At 43.5% G+C, this 20,210-nt stretch overlaps 1 protein-coding gene across 4 annotated transcripts in view; it reads right to left on the bottom strand.

The window, feature by feature from the left end:
- The window catches only part of Fam171a1 (family with sequence similarity 171 member A1), a 121,755-nt gene that overhangs the window by 29,387 nt on the left and 72,158 nt on the right, over positions 1-20,210 (bottom strand). For 2 of the 4 annotated variants that reach the window (XM_027405228.2, XM_027405227.2), the window contains exons 4-5: positions 9,820-9,978; positions 4,689-4,865 (exon numbers count right to left, since the gene is read on the bottom strand). The exons of 1 other annotated variant lie outside the window; for it this stretch is intronic. In XM_027405228.2, coding sequence (XP_027261029.1) covers positions 4,689-4,865; positions 9,820-9,978 — 336 coding nt within the window. The remainder of the gene's footprint in view (positions 1-4,688; positions 4,866-9,819; positions 9,979-20,210) is intronic. One more of the 4 variants, XM_035442821.1, reaches the window with a different exon arrangement.

Here is a 20,210-nt window from a genome sequence, read left to right as displayed (position 1 = left end):
GAATACACTGATGAGAGTGAGCGTGCTTCTTTAATATGCTCATATTGTCATGGTGCATGTGATATGCAAGAAATTCTAGAGAAAGCTTCATCACATAAGGAACATAGATTTTAATAGCCAAGCTTATTCACCTAGATTCAAATATATTCATCTGAAAGACAAGGAGGCAGGAAGGAGGGAAATAATAATATGAAGGACATAAGCTCCAGGGTTGGGAAGTGGAATCCAATGTAAATGTTCTCCTTTGCAACTATTCTCTTAATATCACACACAATTTTGTGATATGTATATTTCTCCTCTTGTTTAGGTATTGTGTTTATACAGATCTTTTAAAATGTAATGCATAATTAAATACGGATTATATAGTCACCTGTAATAGTCAGAAATTATAGTTAGGTTAGTTAGGTTTTCTAGATATACAGAGATGTATTTGAGATAGATAGATATTCTTCAAACTTTTGAAAGACCTACAGAATATATGGCATTTAAATGGTTTAGGGTTTTTCTTGACAGTGAGACACAACTGCTCCTGGCACACCAATTACATCTGAGAGGAAGATGGGCATCGAAGAATCTCGTTATGCAGTTTGCTTTCAACATGACAAATTAGTCATTTGGGCAAGAAACTGCTCTTGCCTGGACTGTTTTTTGCTGCATAAACTGGACATGCAGGACCCACAGGAAAGTGACTGCTGAACTTACAAAACAAGATGGACAGTCCTAAAGGATTCCTGCTTCATGGAAGCATCTGCCAGACATTCTACAGGACACAGAGGAAATTGACTGACAAACTGCCAATGCAGGCAGACAGTTTAAAACTTCCTGCTTCACTGAGAAGTCTGCCAGACACACTGTGCCCTATGGGCTGAAGATGGATGCCCCAACGTTACAGAGGAACTTTGGGTGACTGTCCAGGCAGTGACATGTCTCTGTCGATTCTAGAGTTTATGTATTATCCTTCTGTGGTCTTCACTGGAGTTGAAGACACATAGTTATGGTTATAGTTTTCTTTAGTTATTATAAAAGATAAGCTACATATAAGACTTTAGACTCACAAAGACAGAATAGATGATAGAATGTTTTCTTTGGATCTTGCTAAATGTTAATGGACTAAATATTGTAACTATAGTTTTTACTTGATAACTGTTTTGTTATATATTTTACTATGTTAATGGTAAACCTTTTTATTTAGACAGAAAAGAGGAGATGATGGGGCAAGTCCTTCTGTGTATGTTTATCTTATTGGTTGTTGAATAAAGCACTACTCGGCCAATGAGGCAGAAAGATAGGTGGGACTAGGAGTAGAGGAGGATTCTGGGAAATGTAGTAGGACAGACATCGCCATGTGATCTGGAGAAGAATGGATGTGCGCCACCAGTGTCCTCAATATGATAAGTTTATAAATATACATATTAATAGTTATGGTTGATAATTAAGACTGAGCTAGCAGTAAGAAATCCTAGTCATTGACCAGCAGCATCTGTAACTAATATAAATCTCTGTGTGTTATTTTGGCCACCCACGCAGCAGGCAGAACTCGGGGGGGGGCTGCTGGCAGAAAGATTTATTGTTAAACACGAGTGCCTCTAAAATAAAAAATAATAATAAAAAGGGAAAAAATCTCTCTCTCTCTCTCTCTCTCTCTCTCTCTCTCTTCTCTCACACACACACACACACACACATACACACATCTCCATCATCTGTTTTCAAATGTTATATCTTACTCTTGTGAAATGTATTTTTACTTGTAATTGAATGTACGTATGAAGTGCTTGTGGCCGTCAAAAGAGGACATTGGATCCTCTGAAGCTTTAGTTACAGGTGGTTTGAGCTGCCCTGTTGGGTGCTGGGAACTCAACTTGTGGTCTCTGCAGAGGGGCCACCTCTTCAGCTCCTATTCTGATTTTTAAAATGTTGCAAGTACCCTTATCTGATCAATAAAGCCTTGAATCAGGAACTATTCATAATCACACAAAGACGGACAGGACACTGCAGGAGCAGGCAAAGGCTAAGCAGATGCATAGTCACTTCTGCACACACTGCTAGTACCACTGAGGCAAATATGTGCAGAAAGGGTCCAGTGATACCTAGGGGATTTTAGTTAGCTTTACAAAGGTGAACAACTTAAAGGGGGGAAAGATGTATTTTGGTTCATAGTTCATGAAGTTTTAGCTCATGGTCAGTTGGCTCTGTTGCTTCTTGGGTTCGGGTAGCATGGCTTATCATGGTGAATTATACATGGCAGAGCAAAGCTGCTTACCTCATGGTGGCTGGGAATTGGGAATAGAAGAGGCCAGGTTCCTCCAAGGTCATGCCCCGTTACCTACTTCCTCCCCATAGGCCCTATCCTTTAAAGGTGTGAGCCCCTCTAATAGCACCATCTACGGAGAAACAGGCTTTTAGCACAAGACATGGGGAGAACATACGCTTGCAATATGAACCACAGCAGCTTTGAAGCATCTGCTTGTAAAGTGGCAAGGCCTAAGTATGGTGAAGGGTCAGTATGTCTGGGCAGTGACTGGGAAAACAGGGCCTGGCTCCAAAGAGACCTGTGTGCCATGCTATGGTCCAAGCTCCTTATAAGCTGTTACAAGAAAGTACCACATAGGAGAGCAGTCTTTGGCTAATAAGCAGCACTACAGCAGGCCCAGTGGTAGGAGGGGAAAATGGGAGGCAGCAAGATAATGCAACGAATTGATAAGATGGTTTCCCAGCCTAGCCACAGGAAATCCAGAAAAGGACAAGAAACTGAGTCTGAGAAATGCTGCTCTTTTTTTTTTTTTCTGTTGTTTGGAGACAAGGTCTTTCTGTGTAGCTCAGGTTAGTCTCAAACTCACAGGATGCTAGGCAGTGGTGGTGCATGCCTTTAGTCCCAGCACTGAGGAGGTAGAGGTATATAGATCTCTGTGAGTTTGGGGCCAGCCTGGTCTATAAAGCAAGTTCCACAACAGCCAGAGCTGCTATACAGAGAAACCCTGTCTCAAAAAAACAAATCAAATCAAATCAAATCAAATCAAAACAAAACAACAACAACAACAAAAAACCCTCACAGGAACTCTTCTGGTACTGATGCTGGGATTTTAGCAAATGTACTAGTATATATTGCAAGAATGACTGATTTGATGGACCGCAGCTATAAGATGAAATAACTCTTTCCCACCCAAGTTACTTTTGTAATGGTGTTTTATAGCATTAGAAACCCTAACTAAGAAATGCAGTATATATTACTACAGTGTTATGATCCACCTAACTGTCAACTTTAATATAGACATTAAAACTGAAGCAATCTTTCAAAATTATTATGGAGTTTATTAATTATTTGGGAAGTTACAAAACAAAAACTCCATGAAAGACCAAAAGATATTTATTTTCAAGTGTAATTGCTAAAAATTATGTTTTGACTGATTCAAGGAGTTAAGTATTAAAAAAAACATTATTTGATATAAAAATGTCTCATTAGCTAGGTGGTAGTGGCATATGCCTTTAATTCCAGCACTTGGGAGGCAGAGGCAGGCAGATCTCTGTGAGTTTGAGGTAAGCCTGGTCTACAGAGCTAGTTCCAGGACAGCCAGGGCTATACAGAGAAACCCTGTCTCAAAAAACCAAAAACCAAACCAAACCATCCAAACAATAATTTTCATTAATTTAACAACATTATATTGACAGTTAAAAGCTGGTCACAAGCTTGACCTTCATAGCACACTCTAAAAAGAAATCAAGGTTGTGCACAAACATTCAAACATTTAACTACAAAGGTATTTACCACAGCCTTAGAGTAGTCCACCCCCCCCCACCCCATTGTAAGGACTTGATGAAATGAATCATGTTACAGTTAACTGAGGGGAAAACTGCATCACCTGACTGACTGACTGACACTGCAGAATCAAGTTGCTGTGGGAAGATACCGACACTGCTGTAATGGCTGCAAAAGTGGAAGACAGAACAATTCTGATACCACTTCCACTAACCTGCCTGGTGACTACTCCTAGGCTGGACAGCTTCTATTTGAAGAACCTGAGAAACTTGCATCTCACTTTCTTTTATGTCCCTGGCTCGGAGGAAAGCAAGCTGCCATGTTTAAGCAGCCTTGCAAAGAGTGGAAATCTCTGGCCAACAGCTGCCAGGGACTACAGTCAATCTGTGACTATGGCAGAGTCCTGAGCATGCTTGTTAGCCCCAGTAGAACCTTGTGTAAGCTGAACAGAGCTCTAGCTCTCAGGCCCACTCCAGCTTTGCTGGGGCCCTGAGCCTGAGCAGCCTTCACCATCTGTGCTTGGATTCCTGCACCTGAGAAACTGTGAGACAGGACATGCTCATTGTTATCTTAAGTTGTTAAATTTGAGGGTAACCTCTTATAAAGCAATTGATAACACATAAATGTGGACAGACAAATGACTAAGAGAATTAGAAATAGATTAGCATCTTTCTGTAGGTTGTAGGATCATGGGGACTATTCCTTGTTTCAAACAATGTTGTCAAATATTTTTCCTTTTTTCAGGAGGCAAAAAAAAAAATAAGATCACATAACTAAGAGAGATCATAGAACTTTCAGAAAAACTAAAAGGATGAAGATTAGGAAAGCCAATTTTAGCTCTCATGACCTATAAAGATCCACCTTTAAATCAAAACAAACAACAGAAAAGAAAAATACCAAACTCCAGAGGGGATGCCCAGGGACTCTTGCTTACCCAGCTTCTGGTCAAACCGCCATGCTGCGACATAAGCATTGTGCCTCAGACTGCTCTGCGTGGCCAAGGGCACAGTGACATAGATGGGGCCATCCACCATCACCGGTGTCCCATTACTGCTGAGCAAGTGCACACTGACGGCTGTGATGGGGGTCAAGTCATACCGGGTACTGTTTCCTGGAAGGAAGAAGCACGTCCATCACCTGCACGGAGGACCTGGGGCTGCAGAAACAACCCTTTGAGAAAAACCAAACGCTACTCCACATACTGAGTAGAGCCTCCACTGTTCAGGGGTTCTGTTAATATCAGAAATCCTCAGCCCCACAACCTCACTAGGAAGTTCAAACCCACATTTTACCAAGAAACAGGTTTGGATAGCAGTAGCTGTCTGGAGGGTATATACTAGTTAATGGCAGAGCTGAGGTCCGGTTCAAGTCTGCCCGTTGTAACAAATTGTGCTTGCAATGTCCACTCCCTTTTGTTTTGCTTTCCTTTCTTTCTCCTCCTTCCTTCCTTCCTTCCTTCCTTCCTTCCTTCCTTCCTTCCTTCCTTCCTTCTTTCCTTCCTTCCTTCCTTTTTAAAGGCAGGGTCTCACCCTGTGGCCTGGAACTCATGATCACTATGTGTCAGCCTCTCAAGGATTCAGAGTACAGCCATGGAGGGAAAGACTTTAATACAACATAAAGTGTTTGGGGAAGCTACAGTAAAAAGGTTCAAAACATAAGCTGTGTGTATATCACAAGACATAAATCTATAGCATATATAACCAATGATAAGTCGGTACCATAAAACATACATTTTAGAGACAGAAAACTTCATTAAGGATTGCTTCAAAATATTAACTACTTCTATTAGAAGTACACGATTGAAACTTAGACATGAAATATGTATGTGTTGTTTTAGTTGCCATTGTTATTTTGGTTTGTTTAAAAGGAATTTGATATCCCAGTTATTCTCCATTAGAGACCTTTATACAAGCCAGTGCTTTTTAAATGACTGTCTACAGATAAGTTAAGAGAATGCATATGGGAGTGATATTCACACACTTAAGCAATTTTTCTTTAGTGAAATACAATACCACATAAAATACAATCTGTCATAATTTTACATCTTTGCCTTAATAGGATTAATTTTTTAGTGATAAAAATGTTAAGATATTAAAAAAATGTTAAGGTATTTTATAATACAGGATAGCTTTTTTTTTTTTTCGAGACATGCTTTCTATGTAGCTTTGAAGCTTGTCCTGGAACTCGCTCTGTAGACCAGGCTGGCCTTGAACTTACAGAGATCTGCCCCCCTCTGCCTTCTGAGTGCTGGGATTAAAGGCATGTGTCACCACTGCCCAGCCTCATGATTTCTTATATAATACTATTTATGGTTTATTTACTACTGCTATTTCTATTTATACTATGCCTTACTATTAAGCAGAAAGACAGATTATAAGTATGTTTATGTAATGTATACATAAGTATATATTTCCTATCTGAGACCCTGCCTAAGCTACCTATCTGAGCTCATGCCTATTTGGGCTAAGCAAAGCAAATCTAGTGAGCTTTACAGTTTTAACAATGATTTAATGGCTAAATTCTCCATGGAGTAATTTGTAAACAACAATGATGACTATACACCCATCTCTGTTTCTCCATGATGACAAAGGCCTGCTAGAAGATTTCTTCAAAAGATTTAAGTTGTAATCACAGAGTCAAGGTCAGGAATCTTTTAGTTTAGAAACCATTTCATTTTGGGATAAGAAAACCAAAGGTCAGAATTCACCATGCACTGTGGACTGAGACATACACATACCCACAGCTTAAAGGTGACAGGAGAGCAAAGCCAGGCCTGCCCTGTACTGCTCTTAGTCATGTCAAAACCTTTCAACAAGAGATTATCTAAACCCCAGAGACATTAGGTAACTCACAGGATGCTGTATAAACACCGCACACACAAGGTTTCCAATTAAGAAGTGATGTTTTATTTTGCTAAGCCCCATGCAGGAAGCTGACCGAATCAACCTGCAAACAGGTAAGTAGAAAGTTCTAGAAAGAGCACCTCCAACTTCTTCCTCAATGTCTTTACATTCTCTTTTCTCTTCATCTTGCATTTCCTTGATCTAGAGAGATGGGTTTCGGGAACCAGATGGCCCTGCCAAGTCACTCCACTTCTCTGAGGGCTGTTTCTCTGATCTTCACAACTAAGGATGGAGGGTAAGGGAGATGCCCTCTTGAGTGTATGGACATAAATACTCTCAGCTGTATGCATTCAGAAGTAAACAGAGACATTAGGTCACTCTGCAGAAATGAGCAGATAAACTGCAAGTAATATGCTTTAGCTTCCTGTCCTTAGCCACTGCTTTTAAAGAGCTCCAGCTGAGGTAGGCATGGTGCTGCACATGGTGCTCACCTGGTAGGGTGAGCCAGGAATGCCAATGCAAGGCTAGCCAGGGTGACACAAGTGTGACACTGAAGAAAGGAAAGGAAAAAAGGAAGAAAGGGTAGAGGAAAGAGGAAGGGAAGAAAGGTAGAGGGGGAGAAAGGGAGGGAGGGAAGGGAGAAGGGAGGAAGGGAGAATGGGAGTGGCTGTCCTAAGACATGTAGGTCTCACCTCTGCTTTCTGGAGGCTCTTTCCTCTCTCAATGCTCCATGAAATGCCTGTTTCTACTCTACACCACCCCATGACTCTCCTTCTATCCCCTACTTCCTTTATTGTGGAGTGACTCGGGTAGAAGCCGAAATTATTTCTCTTCCACATCTCTTTATGAGATTTCAATCGCACACAAGATACTGAGTTCTGTATAGGCTTTCCTTCCTGCTCTACCTCAAGGTTACCTGGCCGTCTGTGTCCAGATAGAGACATGTGTAAGGCCAACCAGGCAAGGGAGGGGCAAGAGCCACTGGATGGTGTCGATTTAGGCTTCTGATCAATTGGTTGCTTTTAACAAGATGGTTTTTACCCAGTTCTTAAGATTCGCTTTGTCCTCATGTTTTAGTGCCATTTCAGAAGTTTTCTGAAATTCAAAAGTTAGGTGCCACAATACTTCTGGTGAAGTCTATGCCTATATTAAAAAATCCAAAACTGATCCTAAATGCAAAACAGTTCAGCGTTCAGACATTTTGGATAAAAGATGATATCATCTTGCACCAACTTTTCTGGGGCAGCAAAAATGCTATACCTTAGGCATTTTACCCTCTCTGTCTCCCTGGAGTAGTTAGTGGAGGTCATTTCACTGAGACCCATGGGAATGGTACAGAGTTTTATGTTTTCTTAGTGACTAGGAGAAGAGTGTGACTCTAGATGGCAGGGTATCTTTGGCCCATGTAGGACAAGGAAAGTGACTATAGGACAAAAGAGAGCCTGACCACAAACTAACCCAAGGCCGGTAGCAACTGTGCTCCAGTTTCTCTGCTCTGTGGAGCCCAGGCTCCCATGTCTCCCAGGACACATATGGACACCCCATGGGTTGGCTCCCTTTCCTACTGGGTCTCAGAAAAACTCTTGATTGTTTCTCAGGAAACAGAACAATCATGTCAGTGGAAAAGCAGTTTAATGTCACCTTCCAGTCTTTCTCTTCCCTCTGAAATAGACTGATTTTTAAAATAAATATGCTTCTAAAAAATCAATCGTCATTGGGCAGTAGTAGTGCACACCTTTAATCTCAGCACTCGGGAGGCAGGGGCAGGAGGATCTCTGTGAGTTCGAGGCCAGCCTGGTCTACAAGAGCTAGTTCCAGGACAGCCTCCAAAGCCACAGAGAAATCCTTCCCCACCCCCCAAAGAACCACAGATAGAGGAAAAGCAATATGTCACCAAGTATCTTTCCTCCAACTTAAAATTACTCATAACAACAGAAATGGATGAGATGCTTAAGGTTTACAAGCCTTTTCAGAATCATGCATTCATGCAAAATCTTGAAAAATTATGAAAGTTTTAATCAAAACATTCCTGGGAAATGCAATATACCTAGCAGTACTTAACACTAATGTCTGCTTTTCAATTTCGTGCCATGTCTAAAACATAAAGTGTGATGAAAAGGCGAGAGAGAGAGAGAGAGAGAGAGAGAGAGAGAGAGAGAGAGAGAGAGAGAGAGAGAGAGAGACAGAGAGACAGAGACAGAGAGAGACAGAGAGAGAGACTGATTGATTGACTTAGAATTCTAAGATCCTCTCCTGCAGAAGGTGGAGGCTTGAGGGCCATGCTGTCACCCAAGAGGGTGAAGGCACAGCTTTGGTCTTTCTCTGATAAGGGATTATCACCTTTCTTCTGGCTGGTGGCTTTTGGTTTCTCTGATCTTGTAAGTTCTGTGTCTTGTCAGAGCAGCGACGATGACAGAGCTGACTTGGTGATCATCCAGAAGATTCTAAATCAGCTTCAAAGCCTGGCTCCTCTCTGGAAGTCTATGGAGAGCCTCCCTTGGGTACCTTCCCAAATCCCCTTTGTTTGTTTTTGGTTTTTCAAGACAGGGTTTCTCTGTGTAGCTTTGGAGCCTGTCCTGGAACTTGCTCTGTAGACCAGGCTGGCCTCGAAGGAAAGGAGGGTGAGCATCCAAAAGCAGAGAGAAAGATGGGGGTGAACGCTGATGGCCACAGCTAGAACTGGTAAACAATGACCACACCTCAGTGATCCATCAATAGTGGAGCATGGAATGTCACTTGCTCATCTCTAGATGTCACTGGAACCAACCCTTCCCCTCCCAGTTGGGGCACATGGTGGATGAGAAGGTGGGGCTGAGAGTCTCTCAGGGACAACTGGGTGAGACACTGTGGCACTAACGATACATTCTGGAGGTAAGTGGACTAGGCAGAGATCAGAGGGGCAGAAACCCTTCATTTCTGATCTCATATTTAAAAAATGATAATTTCAATTGAGCTGAAATATTTAGTCCAACAAAGGAAAACCAGAGAAGGCACTTCAGGCCCCTGACAACTACCGAAGGGCTCAAGGAAGCCAATTTACAAAGATGCCATTCTGTAGTGGACTGAACGCCTCCTTCAGCTGGTAAAAGGTAACCATATCAACTTGGAACCTTTGAGGTCAAGGCCCTGCTCCCTCTCCACTTAATGTGAGCACCTCTTCCATATCCAAAACTCACAGGAAAAGAATAAGGCCCGCCCCGAAAGAGAATAGACTCAAATTACCTGTCCCATTTCCATCCAATCCTCGCAAATAAGGAAAGCTGTCTACCTCTGTCGGGGAGCTGGCAGCGGTGAGGAAGGCGGTGAGGTCACTGTAGCTGGTGTTCTCTGGTAACCTCAAGGCCCTTCTCTGGAAATGAACTCGAGGCTGTGGCCGGGCACCTGTAGGGATCAACTTCTGAGTTACCTCCCACAAGGAGCCATTTCCATCCCAGAAAATGCCAAGCCACGAAGGGCTTCTCTAGGGCTCCCACATTCCTCTCCCACTCCTATTCCTTCCCACATGGCGTGCCATCCCTCATTCATCCAGGACACAGGGATGTGACAACAATGCTATTATGGGGTGAGAAATAATAGCCCATTGTCACATTTGTTTTCACACAGGATGTTATTTAGGTTTTGAACAAAAAGGCTCTTCCCAAGTTCTATTTGCGACCAGTCTTTTCCACTGTGCGGCATTTGGCTACGGATAGGGTAACATTTTGAGAGAGTCTGAGTAAATGAAGCAAGGAAACAGCAATTAATCTCTGTACACAAGCAATGCAAGAGATAAGCTTTGATACGGCTGCAAAACACTCTTCTAACTTCCTGGAAAAATCTGGGTTAATGCCAACCGACCAAATTGACGCTGGACAAGGGGTTGCAGTATGCTGTCTTGGAAAGTAATATAAACAAGAGCCTCCCCCGCCCCTTCCCACATACACACAAGATGAACTAATTTCTTCCTGAGGAAGCTGCCGTGTGACATGGGGTCTGTTCCTACTTGACACAGATGATGTTTCAGATTTGGCAATGATGCAAAGTGGTACTCCTTCCCCCAACTCCATCTCTTTGTGTGGGCATTGAAGTGACCCAGTCCGCTGCCTTGGGGTGTCACAGTTTACCTTTCTCCAGATGTCATTATGATCCCTGTTTTTACCTATTATTGTGGTGACAGTCACCAGACGTGAAGGGGGAAGTAATTTTGTACAAACTTGGCAAAGATGTTCTTAAAACTAAAATGAGTTGACTTCATTTTGCAGTGCTCAGCTGACGGCTCCCTCTATCCCTGCCCACAAAGCATAGAGGTACTGGAATACCAGACTCACTCAGAGGTGAGGTCTGTAAAGTCATTCCTGGGTTCCCTTTGAACTTCTAGGATGGGAAGCGTGGTAGCATTCCTAGAAATGTTCTGTGGTAAGAGAGTTTCAGAGTTCAGAGAATTGCAAAACTAAGACTGTCTTCCTACAGTGAGGCCGTGGAAGCCCAAAGGACTGAAACAGCCATTATCTGGGGGCAGGCTCTCTGGGCTACACTTGTCTATATATGGCTAAAGTAGAAGAGCATTGCATGCTTCTTCTACCTGCTCAAAGCCACTGATCAACTCCCCTCCCCAAATGCCAGTGAAACACAGGTTCAGTCCCGAAACCAAGAGAGCCAGGGCCCAAAGTCACTGCTCCCTCTCTTTGGTCACCTCTTATACACATCCTCCAGTCTAATGCCAGGCTACTCATGTCCTGTCTTTGCTTCCAAAACCAAGTGCCAGCCTCCAAGGATCCCTTTACATCATTATCTCCTAATTCAGTCTCCTGAAGCCTGCTGTCTCCTTGGTCTACACTTAATCCCAGTCTCCCAGGGACTCTACTGGTGCCGTGGGCCCTACTGGGAGCTGTCTGCTCTCACCCTTTACCCACTTGGCTGCACAGGCTGCCTCCCTCTTTTGTTCTCCATTTCCGTCGAGCTCTCTGAGGTGAAAAGTCATCTCCCCTTTCATCTCCTCATCTTGACTACACAGGATTATTTTCTTCAATAATGGCTGACATCGCTGTTGATGTTGTTCAGTTAATGTGTCACCACGTAGGCACCTAGGTTTCACAATCAGAAAGAGCAAAGAACCAAGCTAACACGAAAGAAAGCATGGCACATCCAAACCCGACAGGGCCAAGAGGGAGCTGGACTTCATGAGAGTAAAGGGAGAAGGTGGAATCCAGGCCAGGTATCCAAGAACAGAGTGGGATATATGTGTCCCTCCGTGTTCCTGCGTGACTTTGGTGAGATGGGAAACTTGAGATTTGTGTGCAGGCTCCTCTGACAGTGAGGAATGGAAAATTATTCAGACAGGAAGAGGGAGGCTGCTTAAAGACAGGTGGAGATTCACACTGGACCCAGGACATGCATCCAACAAGGACTTGGGGAAATGCAGTAGGACCCATACATGGAGCCACACACCAGAACTCAGGGGCTTTGGTGCCTCATTTAAATGTATTCTCTCATCCCTTTCCATCTCTGAGAGGGGCATGTGTACTGCATGCACTTTGATGGGGGATTCTCTTTGCATCTCTCCCTCTGCCCTACCACTCGCCTATCCTTTATCTGTACAGGAGAATCTGGGATGTCACCAGACAATCAGGGCCATTTGTAGTAGCTGGAAGGTAGGCACACATAGGATTGTAAGAACAGGAGTGGCTGAACTGACACCTTCTGTGACTGGCAAGACACAGATGCCATCTGCTGAGGGACCCACACACCCTCAAGTACAGGCAGAGTATGGTGGGCAAGTCCAGGCAAAACCTGTGATTGGTGAAATGGCCCAGAAGGTATCTGAGGAATCTAAGGGTGTATATATAGGCTATACTAGGCCACAGAGTAAACAAGGCCTAAGTGGGCATGTGTGGGGCTGGCGGAAGGCACTGTGTTCTTTAGCCTGTCTTTCTTTAGAGCTGCTAAATCTTCATGTGATTGTCTGGGAACAGGGAGGGAGTGGACCAGCCTGCCTGTCATCTTTGGTTGCTTCTCAGTTCATCAGCAGCTACTTAGAACTCCCTCTCTTCTCCTCAGACTTAAGCCCCCATTCTCCTTTTTCAAATGCTTACATCCTGATTTATCAAACAGCACATGCCTACTTTCTCTTTCCAAACTTCTAAATCTACTTTCCGCTCTTCTTTTCATCCAAGGTCATACCAAGCCCCCATCCTAAATTCTGCTATCTTGTTTATGCTATGATGAACCTTTACCAACTGTTTCTGCCTTTGTCAACAATCTCTTTGTCCACTGGTGAGTCCTTCTTCATCAATAAACATGCTCATGTCTTCCCTATCTAGAAAAGAAAGTCTCAATCTAACATGACTTTCACTCTGTTCTCCCCATATATGAATGCATGTCTTCTTCCATTCAGCCTTCAGTGACATGGCTTTCATGCACAAGACATGATGGCAAGGTCTACTGTGTAATCTGCAAACCCCATGATCACTTCTCAGCCTTCATCCCCCTGAACTCTTCACAATGGGCCACAGTGTTCATCAGCTTCACCCACAGTCTCCTCTTGGCATTCATACTTGGCCTCTGATTCTCTCCAGACTTTGCAATCCTTATTTGCAAGTTCTCATGCAAATCCTTTGTTTCTCCTCCTGGCTCTAGATGAAACAGCTCTCAAAGGGCTGCTATCCATCACCTCAGCTGTTTCTTTACCCTCCTCTTAGTGATCCCCCTTTACAGCCACAGTCCTTCCCAGTCCTGGGATCTGCCTACGTCCTACATTTGCATTTCCATTTGTCTTCTAGATAGTTCAACATGGACATCTAATCTGGCCCTCCAGGACCAGCATCTACTGTCTCTCATTTAATGAACTTATGTTCTCTCCAGCATCCAGTTTTGATCCAAGTCAATATCACTTTCCCTTCCTAACATCTTACACAGTCACTCAAATGCCAAGACTGGGTACTCTTCCTTTGTTAACATTTCCTCTCTTCTTCCTCCACACTAAGACCTATGCACCACCTTTTGCCTCAACCGCCTCCCAATTAGTCCTCTGCTTAGTCTTAACCTCCGTTTCCATTTCACCTATGGACACATTGATCGTTAGGAGATGCCATTCTGACCATGTGCTTTCCCTCCTCAGAAGACATCAAATGCATGATGACAAAATATTAAAAGTAAGTAGATCATGATACACTCAAAGTACTGCATCATCTCTTATAACGGGAGGCACAATTCAGTGCTTTAGAACTTAAAAACCAGCAACCAGGTTGGGAAGAAGAAATTCCACCCTGCTCTTCTGGGTGAAGAAATTAAATCCCAAAGAGGTTAAGTAACTTGGTCAATGTCAATGTGCTTGGAAAATGTAGAAAACTTACATTCAGCATTCCTTCCTATCACAATGTATATCTCAAAATAGATGCTCTATTTATGACCAACCCGCCTCCATCTTCTGGCTAAACAGGACTATGGGGCTGACTGTTTCCATGCATGTGTCATGCTTGTCCCATGTCTAAAACTCCCTTTTGTCTCTGTTTCCGTATTTTATGTATCATTCAAATGCATCTTAAAGTCCACCTCTTCTGCATAACCTCTCGAGCTCATCTCAAGCTCTATGGTCTCTGTGTATTTCTCCTGTGGTCTTGAATTTCACTGTGCTTTGTATTACATTTTGTGAATGTTTGCACTTCTTAATCAGGAGCATGGTGAGAAAAGAGCATTCAGTGTATATCTGAATGTGGTGATTCATACCAAGCAACTTGCTATGTTTCAACAATGCTGTGACTTCACTGAAACTACATTAGGACCATTAACACCTTGGGTCCAGAAATTCTTTGTTGAGAGTTGTCCCGTACATATTAACATATTGAACAGCACCCCTGATTTCTACCCATCAAATGCCAGTTGCAATCCCCAAGATGTGACAATTCCAACAGTCCTAGACACTGATAACTGTACCAGAGATATGTGAAATTACCACAGTGGAGAACCTATGAATCTTCATAACTTAAGCAACTAATATGAAGAATCTCATGCATAATATATAATCTCACACATAATATATAATCAAGAAAAGGACAAAACCGAAGAGCTAAGGAGGCAGAGAGTGAAATAGATTGATTATCATAATGCCATACACCCCAGTATAAGAGAGAGATGACAGAAATGCAGAGACTCAAGATATACCATGGGAAGGTGGAGGAAGTATATGTGAGCTCTGCAGGCTCTTGTCTTGGGGCTAGAAGAGGCTTGTGAAGGGCGCGGTGCCTCCAGCTCAAAACCTTGGACTTCAGTTGGTCAGCACATGAAGAATGTCCAGGGATGGCAAAAGTTTAAGAGTGAGCCTGCTGTTAAAAATTTCAAGTGAGAAATACAAATACAGGCAGTGACACCAGGGATCAACACAGAAAGCCGGGGAGGTGGGAGCCTAGAGTCAAAAACCACTTTTCGAAAAGGAAGTAGGCAGGGAAGTAAGATGGCATGGCAGAAGCTGAGAAGAAGTGAGCACAGTGGCAGGCAGAGATGGCAACTGGTTGAGAAACTAGGGGCAAGAAGGAAGAAACAGGTGGGGTTGTGAAGCCTGGGAGAAAACAGGTAGGACAGTGACTGGCAAGGGGTGGATCTGATGACTCCAGGTCTAGAACTGAGCAAGAGTATTCTAAAGAATGGAGTGAGGCCAAGTTTAGGGGAGCTAAGTGGCATATATGTGGCAAGAGGAGATTTTTCCAAAGTTTGGGAAGAAAAGGAAACAAGACTGTCACTTGAAGGAAAAATGGGGTATAAAAAGGGTTTCTCTCTGAAGGGCAATACCTTGAGTAACAGTGAGAGAGAGAGGTAAGGAAGGCAGGAGAGAACGCTGATGGAGGATTCTGCACACATACAGAGGAAGGTTTGAGAAGGGGCAGCCGATCCACTGGGAGTGTGAATGCACTCGTGGCAGGGCAGAGAAGCAGTGGGAAGGGAGAACAAGAAGAAAATTGAAGATGTCATTCACTGAGACCTTTCTTTTTCCCTCTGAAACAAGAAACAAGGAGATGGCTAAAAGTAGTGTGTACGTGGAGTAGGAGAGGCTTCCAGCAGGTGTTCTGTGGAACATAAAGGGACTGTCCAGGGGACATGAAACTTCTAGGGGTGATGGGAGCTGCAGGACAGATCTCCAGTTGTGTCTCTGTCATTTCTTAGTATTATTAAAAAATTATGTGTTTGTGAATGTGATCATAGGCATGCATATGCCACATTGTGCATGAGAGGTCAGAGGACAACCTTGGGTGTCAGTGTGTACATGAGAGGTCAGAGGACAACCTTGGGTGTCAGTGTGTGCATGAGAGGTCAGAGGACAACCTTGGATGTCAGTGTGTGCATGAGAGGTCAGAGGACAACCTTGGATGTCAGTGTATGCATGATGAGAAGATCAAAGGACAACCTTGGGTGGCAGTGTGTACATGAGGAGAAGATCAGAGGACAACCTTGGGTGTCAGTGTGTACATGAGAGGTCAGAGGACAAACTTGGGTGTCAGTGTGTGCATGGGAGGTCAGAGGACAACATTGGGTGTCAGTGTGTGCAGGAGGAGAAGGTCAGAGGATAACCTTGGGTGCCAATTCTCAACCTTATTTATTTGAGACAGGGTCTTGTCATTTGCTGCTACCAACGCCAGGTTGCCTACCCACAAGCTTTTGGAGGGCCTCCAGTCCATCTACTATACCCCTAGTAGCACTGCTGGGATTATAGACATGTTACTGTGCCAGCCTCTTACATGAGCTCTGGAGATCCAAACTCAAGCCATCAGGTGTGTGTAGCAAGTGCTTTATCCACTGAGCTAATTCCCAGCCCCTTCATCTCTCAGCATCTTGGGATTCACTTCTGGATTCTCCCCTAAACTTATCCCCAAATGATTTCAACTAACTAGTTCTTCAGCAACACACAAAACTCTCTAAGAAAACAATCTACAAATGTTCTCTCTTTTCATTTTTTTTTTATCAGTCTTGATGACAAGTCTGAAAGAAATTTGCCAACATTTTACAAGTAACACATTTTCAGACACAGCCTGTTCTCAGGGAAATTCCCCTATCTGGCCAGTCAGTCACTCAGTGGGCCCACACCATTCCTCTCACTGTCGTAAGACTTCTTCACACAGCCACAGCAATACCAGTAGCATGATCACTTGCTTCACTTTTAAAATGCAAGGGCTGCTGTGTGCTCATGACAACCTTACTAGAAGCATGTGTTTTATGTGGTTTTGCAGGCATGCTCTTTACTCTGCTGAGATTGACTTTATCGGTATATAGGGTTAGAATTTGCATACATGCCATATAGTCTATCTACAGAGAAGACAAGTGTTTTTTATTATTATAGAAAAGCTCTCATTAATGTATTTTATTTGGATGTAATTATGTTAAACCTTCAACTGAAGTTTCATGCACATGTCAGGAACAATGGCCTCTTTCTCCCTTTATCCCTGATATCCATCTCTCTTAGTGGCCCTTATTCTCTCCAAGCTTTTTCCTTTAGTGCCACCTAAAATAATGAGCATCATGTGACCTTGCACATAGTTGGTGATGTGAAGGTTCCTAAGTGAACCATCATTAGGCTTGGGGATCCTTTCCAGGATGGGCTAGCACACCATGCCATCCAAGCAACATGCTTATAGACAACCAGCTTATAGTGCTGTATTTCTGAGCAAGCAAGAATTTAGACCTATTGAAAAAGGACATATGTAATAAAATGTGACCAGCCAGAGTCTAAAAATCTGTATGTATCATTCATAAATTCAGTATCATCTGATTTTGCACAATGGAACGGATATAGCAAATATAGGATGGCAAAGACTCCTATTTATTTAACTACATATGCCTTTCCTTCTAGTAAGGAAAAATCCTTGAGTCAAATAAAATGACCCATTCTTACTCCTGCCTTGCCTCAACTCTATTGAGATAAGAAATAGTATAATTAAGCCTTTCAAGCTCATGAAGTAGGGTAAGTTTTGAAATTAACCAAATATCTGTAATGTCAGGAAGCTGGTATGGGCGTGAGACTACAGAAAGGAAGAAATTGCTCTTAGATAGCTTCTGATTAACCGCAGGATTCAGGGGTGTACATATACTAGTTGATTAATTATAACAAAGCTAACTGAATGTATTTCAGTTCTCCCTCCCGGGTCGTTCGTGTGTGTGTGTGTGTGTGTGTGTGTGTGTGTGTGTGTGTGTGTGTGTGTGTGTGTGTGTATCTGTATGTTAACTGTACCCCAAGCCCTAATTCACTTGAACAAAGAATAGAAACCATGCATGGGGAGATTGTCTACATAGGAAGCACAAAGAACAGATGGATTTTGATTATTCATTTCTGTTTACTTGATTATTCAATGGCTCATTGGGCACCTACCGAGAAGCAGGCACAGGGCATGGGTTTGAAGAAACTAACATGATGATACTGCAACTAAGCTGATGAGGAAAGGTATATTTTACAGTTAAATGCTGCACACACAGCAGTCTGTAGCTTGTGGCACTGTTTTGAGTGGTTGGGGACCCTTTATGAGGTTTGGTCTACTTGCAGGAAGTGGGTCTCTGGGTTGGGCTTTACAGTTAAACCCAGTACGATCTTTAGGCCTCAGTGCTTTGATTCCTAGTCTGATGTATTGAGCAGGGCCACCAGGGATTGGGCTCCAGCTGCCACATCTCTCCTATCATCATGGACTGTGTCCTCTTAAACTGTGAGCCAAACAAATCCTTCCTCCTTTAAGTTGTTTCTGTTAAGTGCCTGTCACAGCAAAAAAGAAAATTAACTAAGTCAGAACAGTATCAAACATGGTGGAAAAGGAGATGCCATTTGAAAGACTCCCAACTCCCAACTAGAGGGCTGTTCACAAGGATGACAGAGGAAGTAAAGGAGAGAAGGACTTCCTGCCATCGGAGGATGGGAGCCAGAAGACACAGAAGGTTCAGGGACTGGTGCACAGGCTCAGCAACTGTAGGGTGAGCGGGATTCATTTATTCACGACTCTACTAGACCCTCAATGGACTTCATTCTGACCTGCTACTAAATTGCTTCCTCTGCTTCTTCTCCCTTCCTTGAACTAGCTCACAGGTTGTTTGTCCACAGCCCTGACCTGGCCTACATTTCACCACCATTCATTTGCAATTCTTACTTTTCCTGGGTGCTTAGGTCAATCCCAGGGAAAGGAAGATAGCCCAGAGTTGTTAACCTTCACCTTTGTTACTCTATGGCTTAGTAACCTTATGCTGGATGCCCATTCCAGACCTAACAGCCATGGCCAGGAGGGATGAGGTCACATTATTCCAGGCCCTTTCCAGCTGGGTGGGATGGCAAGGCAGGAAGTGTGACTTGTATCTGCAATGGAGATACAGGAAGGCCTGGGGAATTCAGTTTTTAGGCTGGCTTTGCTGTCCAAGGAGAGTTTAAAGACAGGAAGGAAGGTGGGATAGGATGGCCTAGATGGAGCAGAACAAACTGAGTTGAGCTATTAACACAGCCCATGCAGATGAACACTCAGTAGGGAGACTGAGACTGGATCACAGTGGCCTGTGAAATGGCTTAGTGAGGGCAAGTGAGATGACAACCTGGAAGAGAAAGGACTAGAGCTTGGGCCTCACTAGGACTAAATCAACAGTTCAGTGTATGACACGTGGGAAAAAAGACAGTCAAGGCATGAAGTGTAGCTTCATGACTGATATCAACTCCAACTCCAATGCAATGACTGTAGACTAGCACTAGCGTGCTGGCAGGAAGCACCTGCAGAGATCCACCAGGGTCCTGTGAGCACAGATGGGCGATATGTGGGCAGCAGAAAAGAAGACAAGTGAGTGCAGGCACAGGGACTATGACTGTGAAGTGACTCAGGCTGTAATGTAAAGCCAGGCTTCTGGTAACTGCTTTTTGACTCATGGAGGTCGACGAAGGGGAGATGAAGGTCACACAAAATGGTGCAAAGGGAGAAGGTGACCGCTTATGGACAGTGCATGACAGGGTCTCTGGGATTCTTCAAGAGTCTCTTTAGAGCCAGAAGAGGAGAGAGGCAGCTGTCAAGGCTGGTGGGTGACAGTAAGGAATACAAGAGGCAGTCACAAGCAGCCTGAGCAACCATGGCAGGATGCAGTGTGTCCATTGCTCTGCACTCTACCCACTGAGCCCTGACTAGTGTGCAATGCATAGGATAGTGGGTAGTGAAGAGGAGATCATACATTTCCTCCTTTAACATTAATCATGGGAAACACAGGTTCAAAAACTAAGACAAGTGGCTATGAGGAAGACGAGGCTGGTAATGACTGTGTGGCTAAAAGCTCTGTATGAAGGAAAAATGGGTACAAGGAGCCTGCTTCGGGAAACTCACATGTTTCAATGTCTACCCCCAAGCCCAGTTTCTAACCAACCACGATCTCTGGATGACTGCAGCAGTCACCAGAAGCTCAGGGACAAGGAAACAATGAAGCCCTCTGTATAAAGAGTTAGAGTTTATTTACATACAACTAGAAACCATTGAGGAATCAAAGCTGGCTGACTTAATTGCTTCAATTTTAATCTTATGAGGACCAGACCTGAGTTTCAGCAAGAACTGGAATATATCATTAGTCAAAAACCTTTTGCAGTGCTCAGAGAGGACATAGAAGAGTCATGGTGGCCATAAAGATGAAGAAGAAGCTCACTC

This window comes from Cricetulus griseus, chromosome 3, assembly GCF_003668045.3.
Source record: "Cricetulus griseus strain 17A/GY chromosome 3, alternate assembly CriGri-PICRH-1.0, whole genome shotgun sequence".
NCBI classification, from domain to species: Eukaryota; Metazoa; Chordata; class Mammalia; order Rodentia; family Cricetidae; genus Cricetulus; species Cricetulus griseus.
This window is presented reverse-complemented; position numbering and strand designations above follow the sequence as displayed.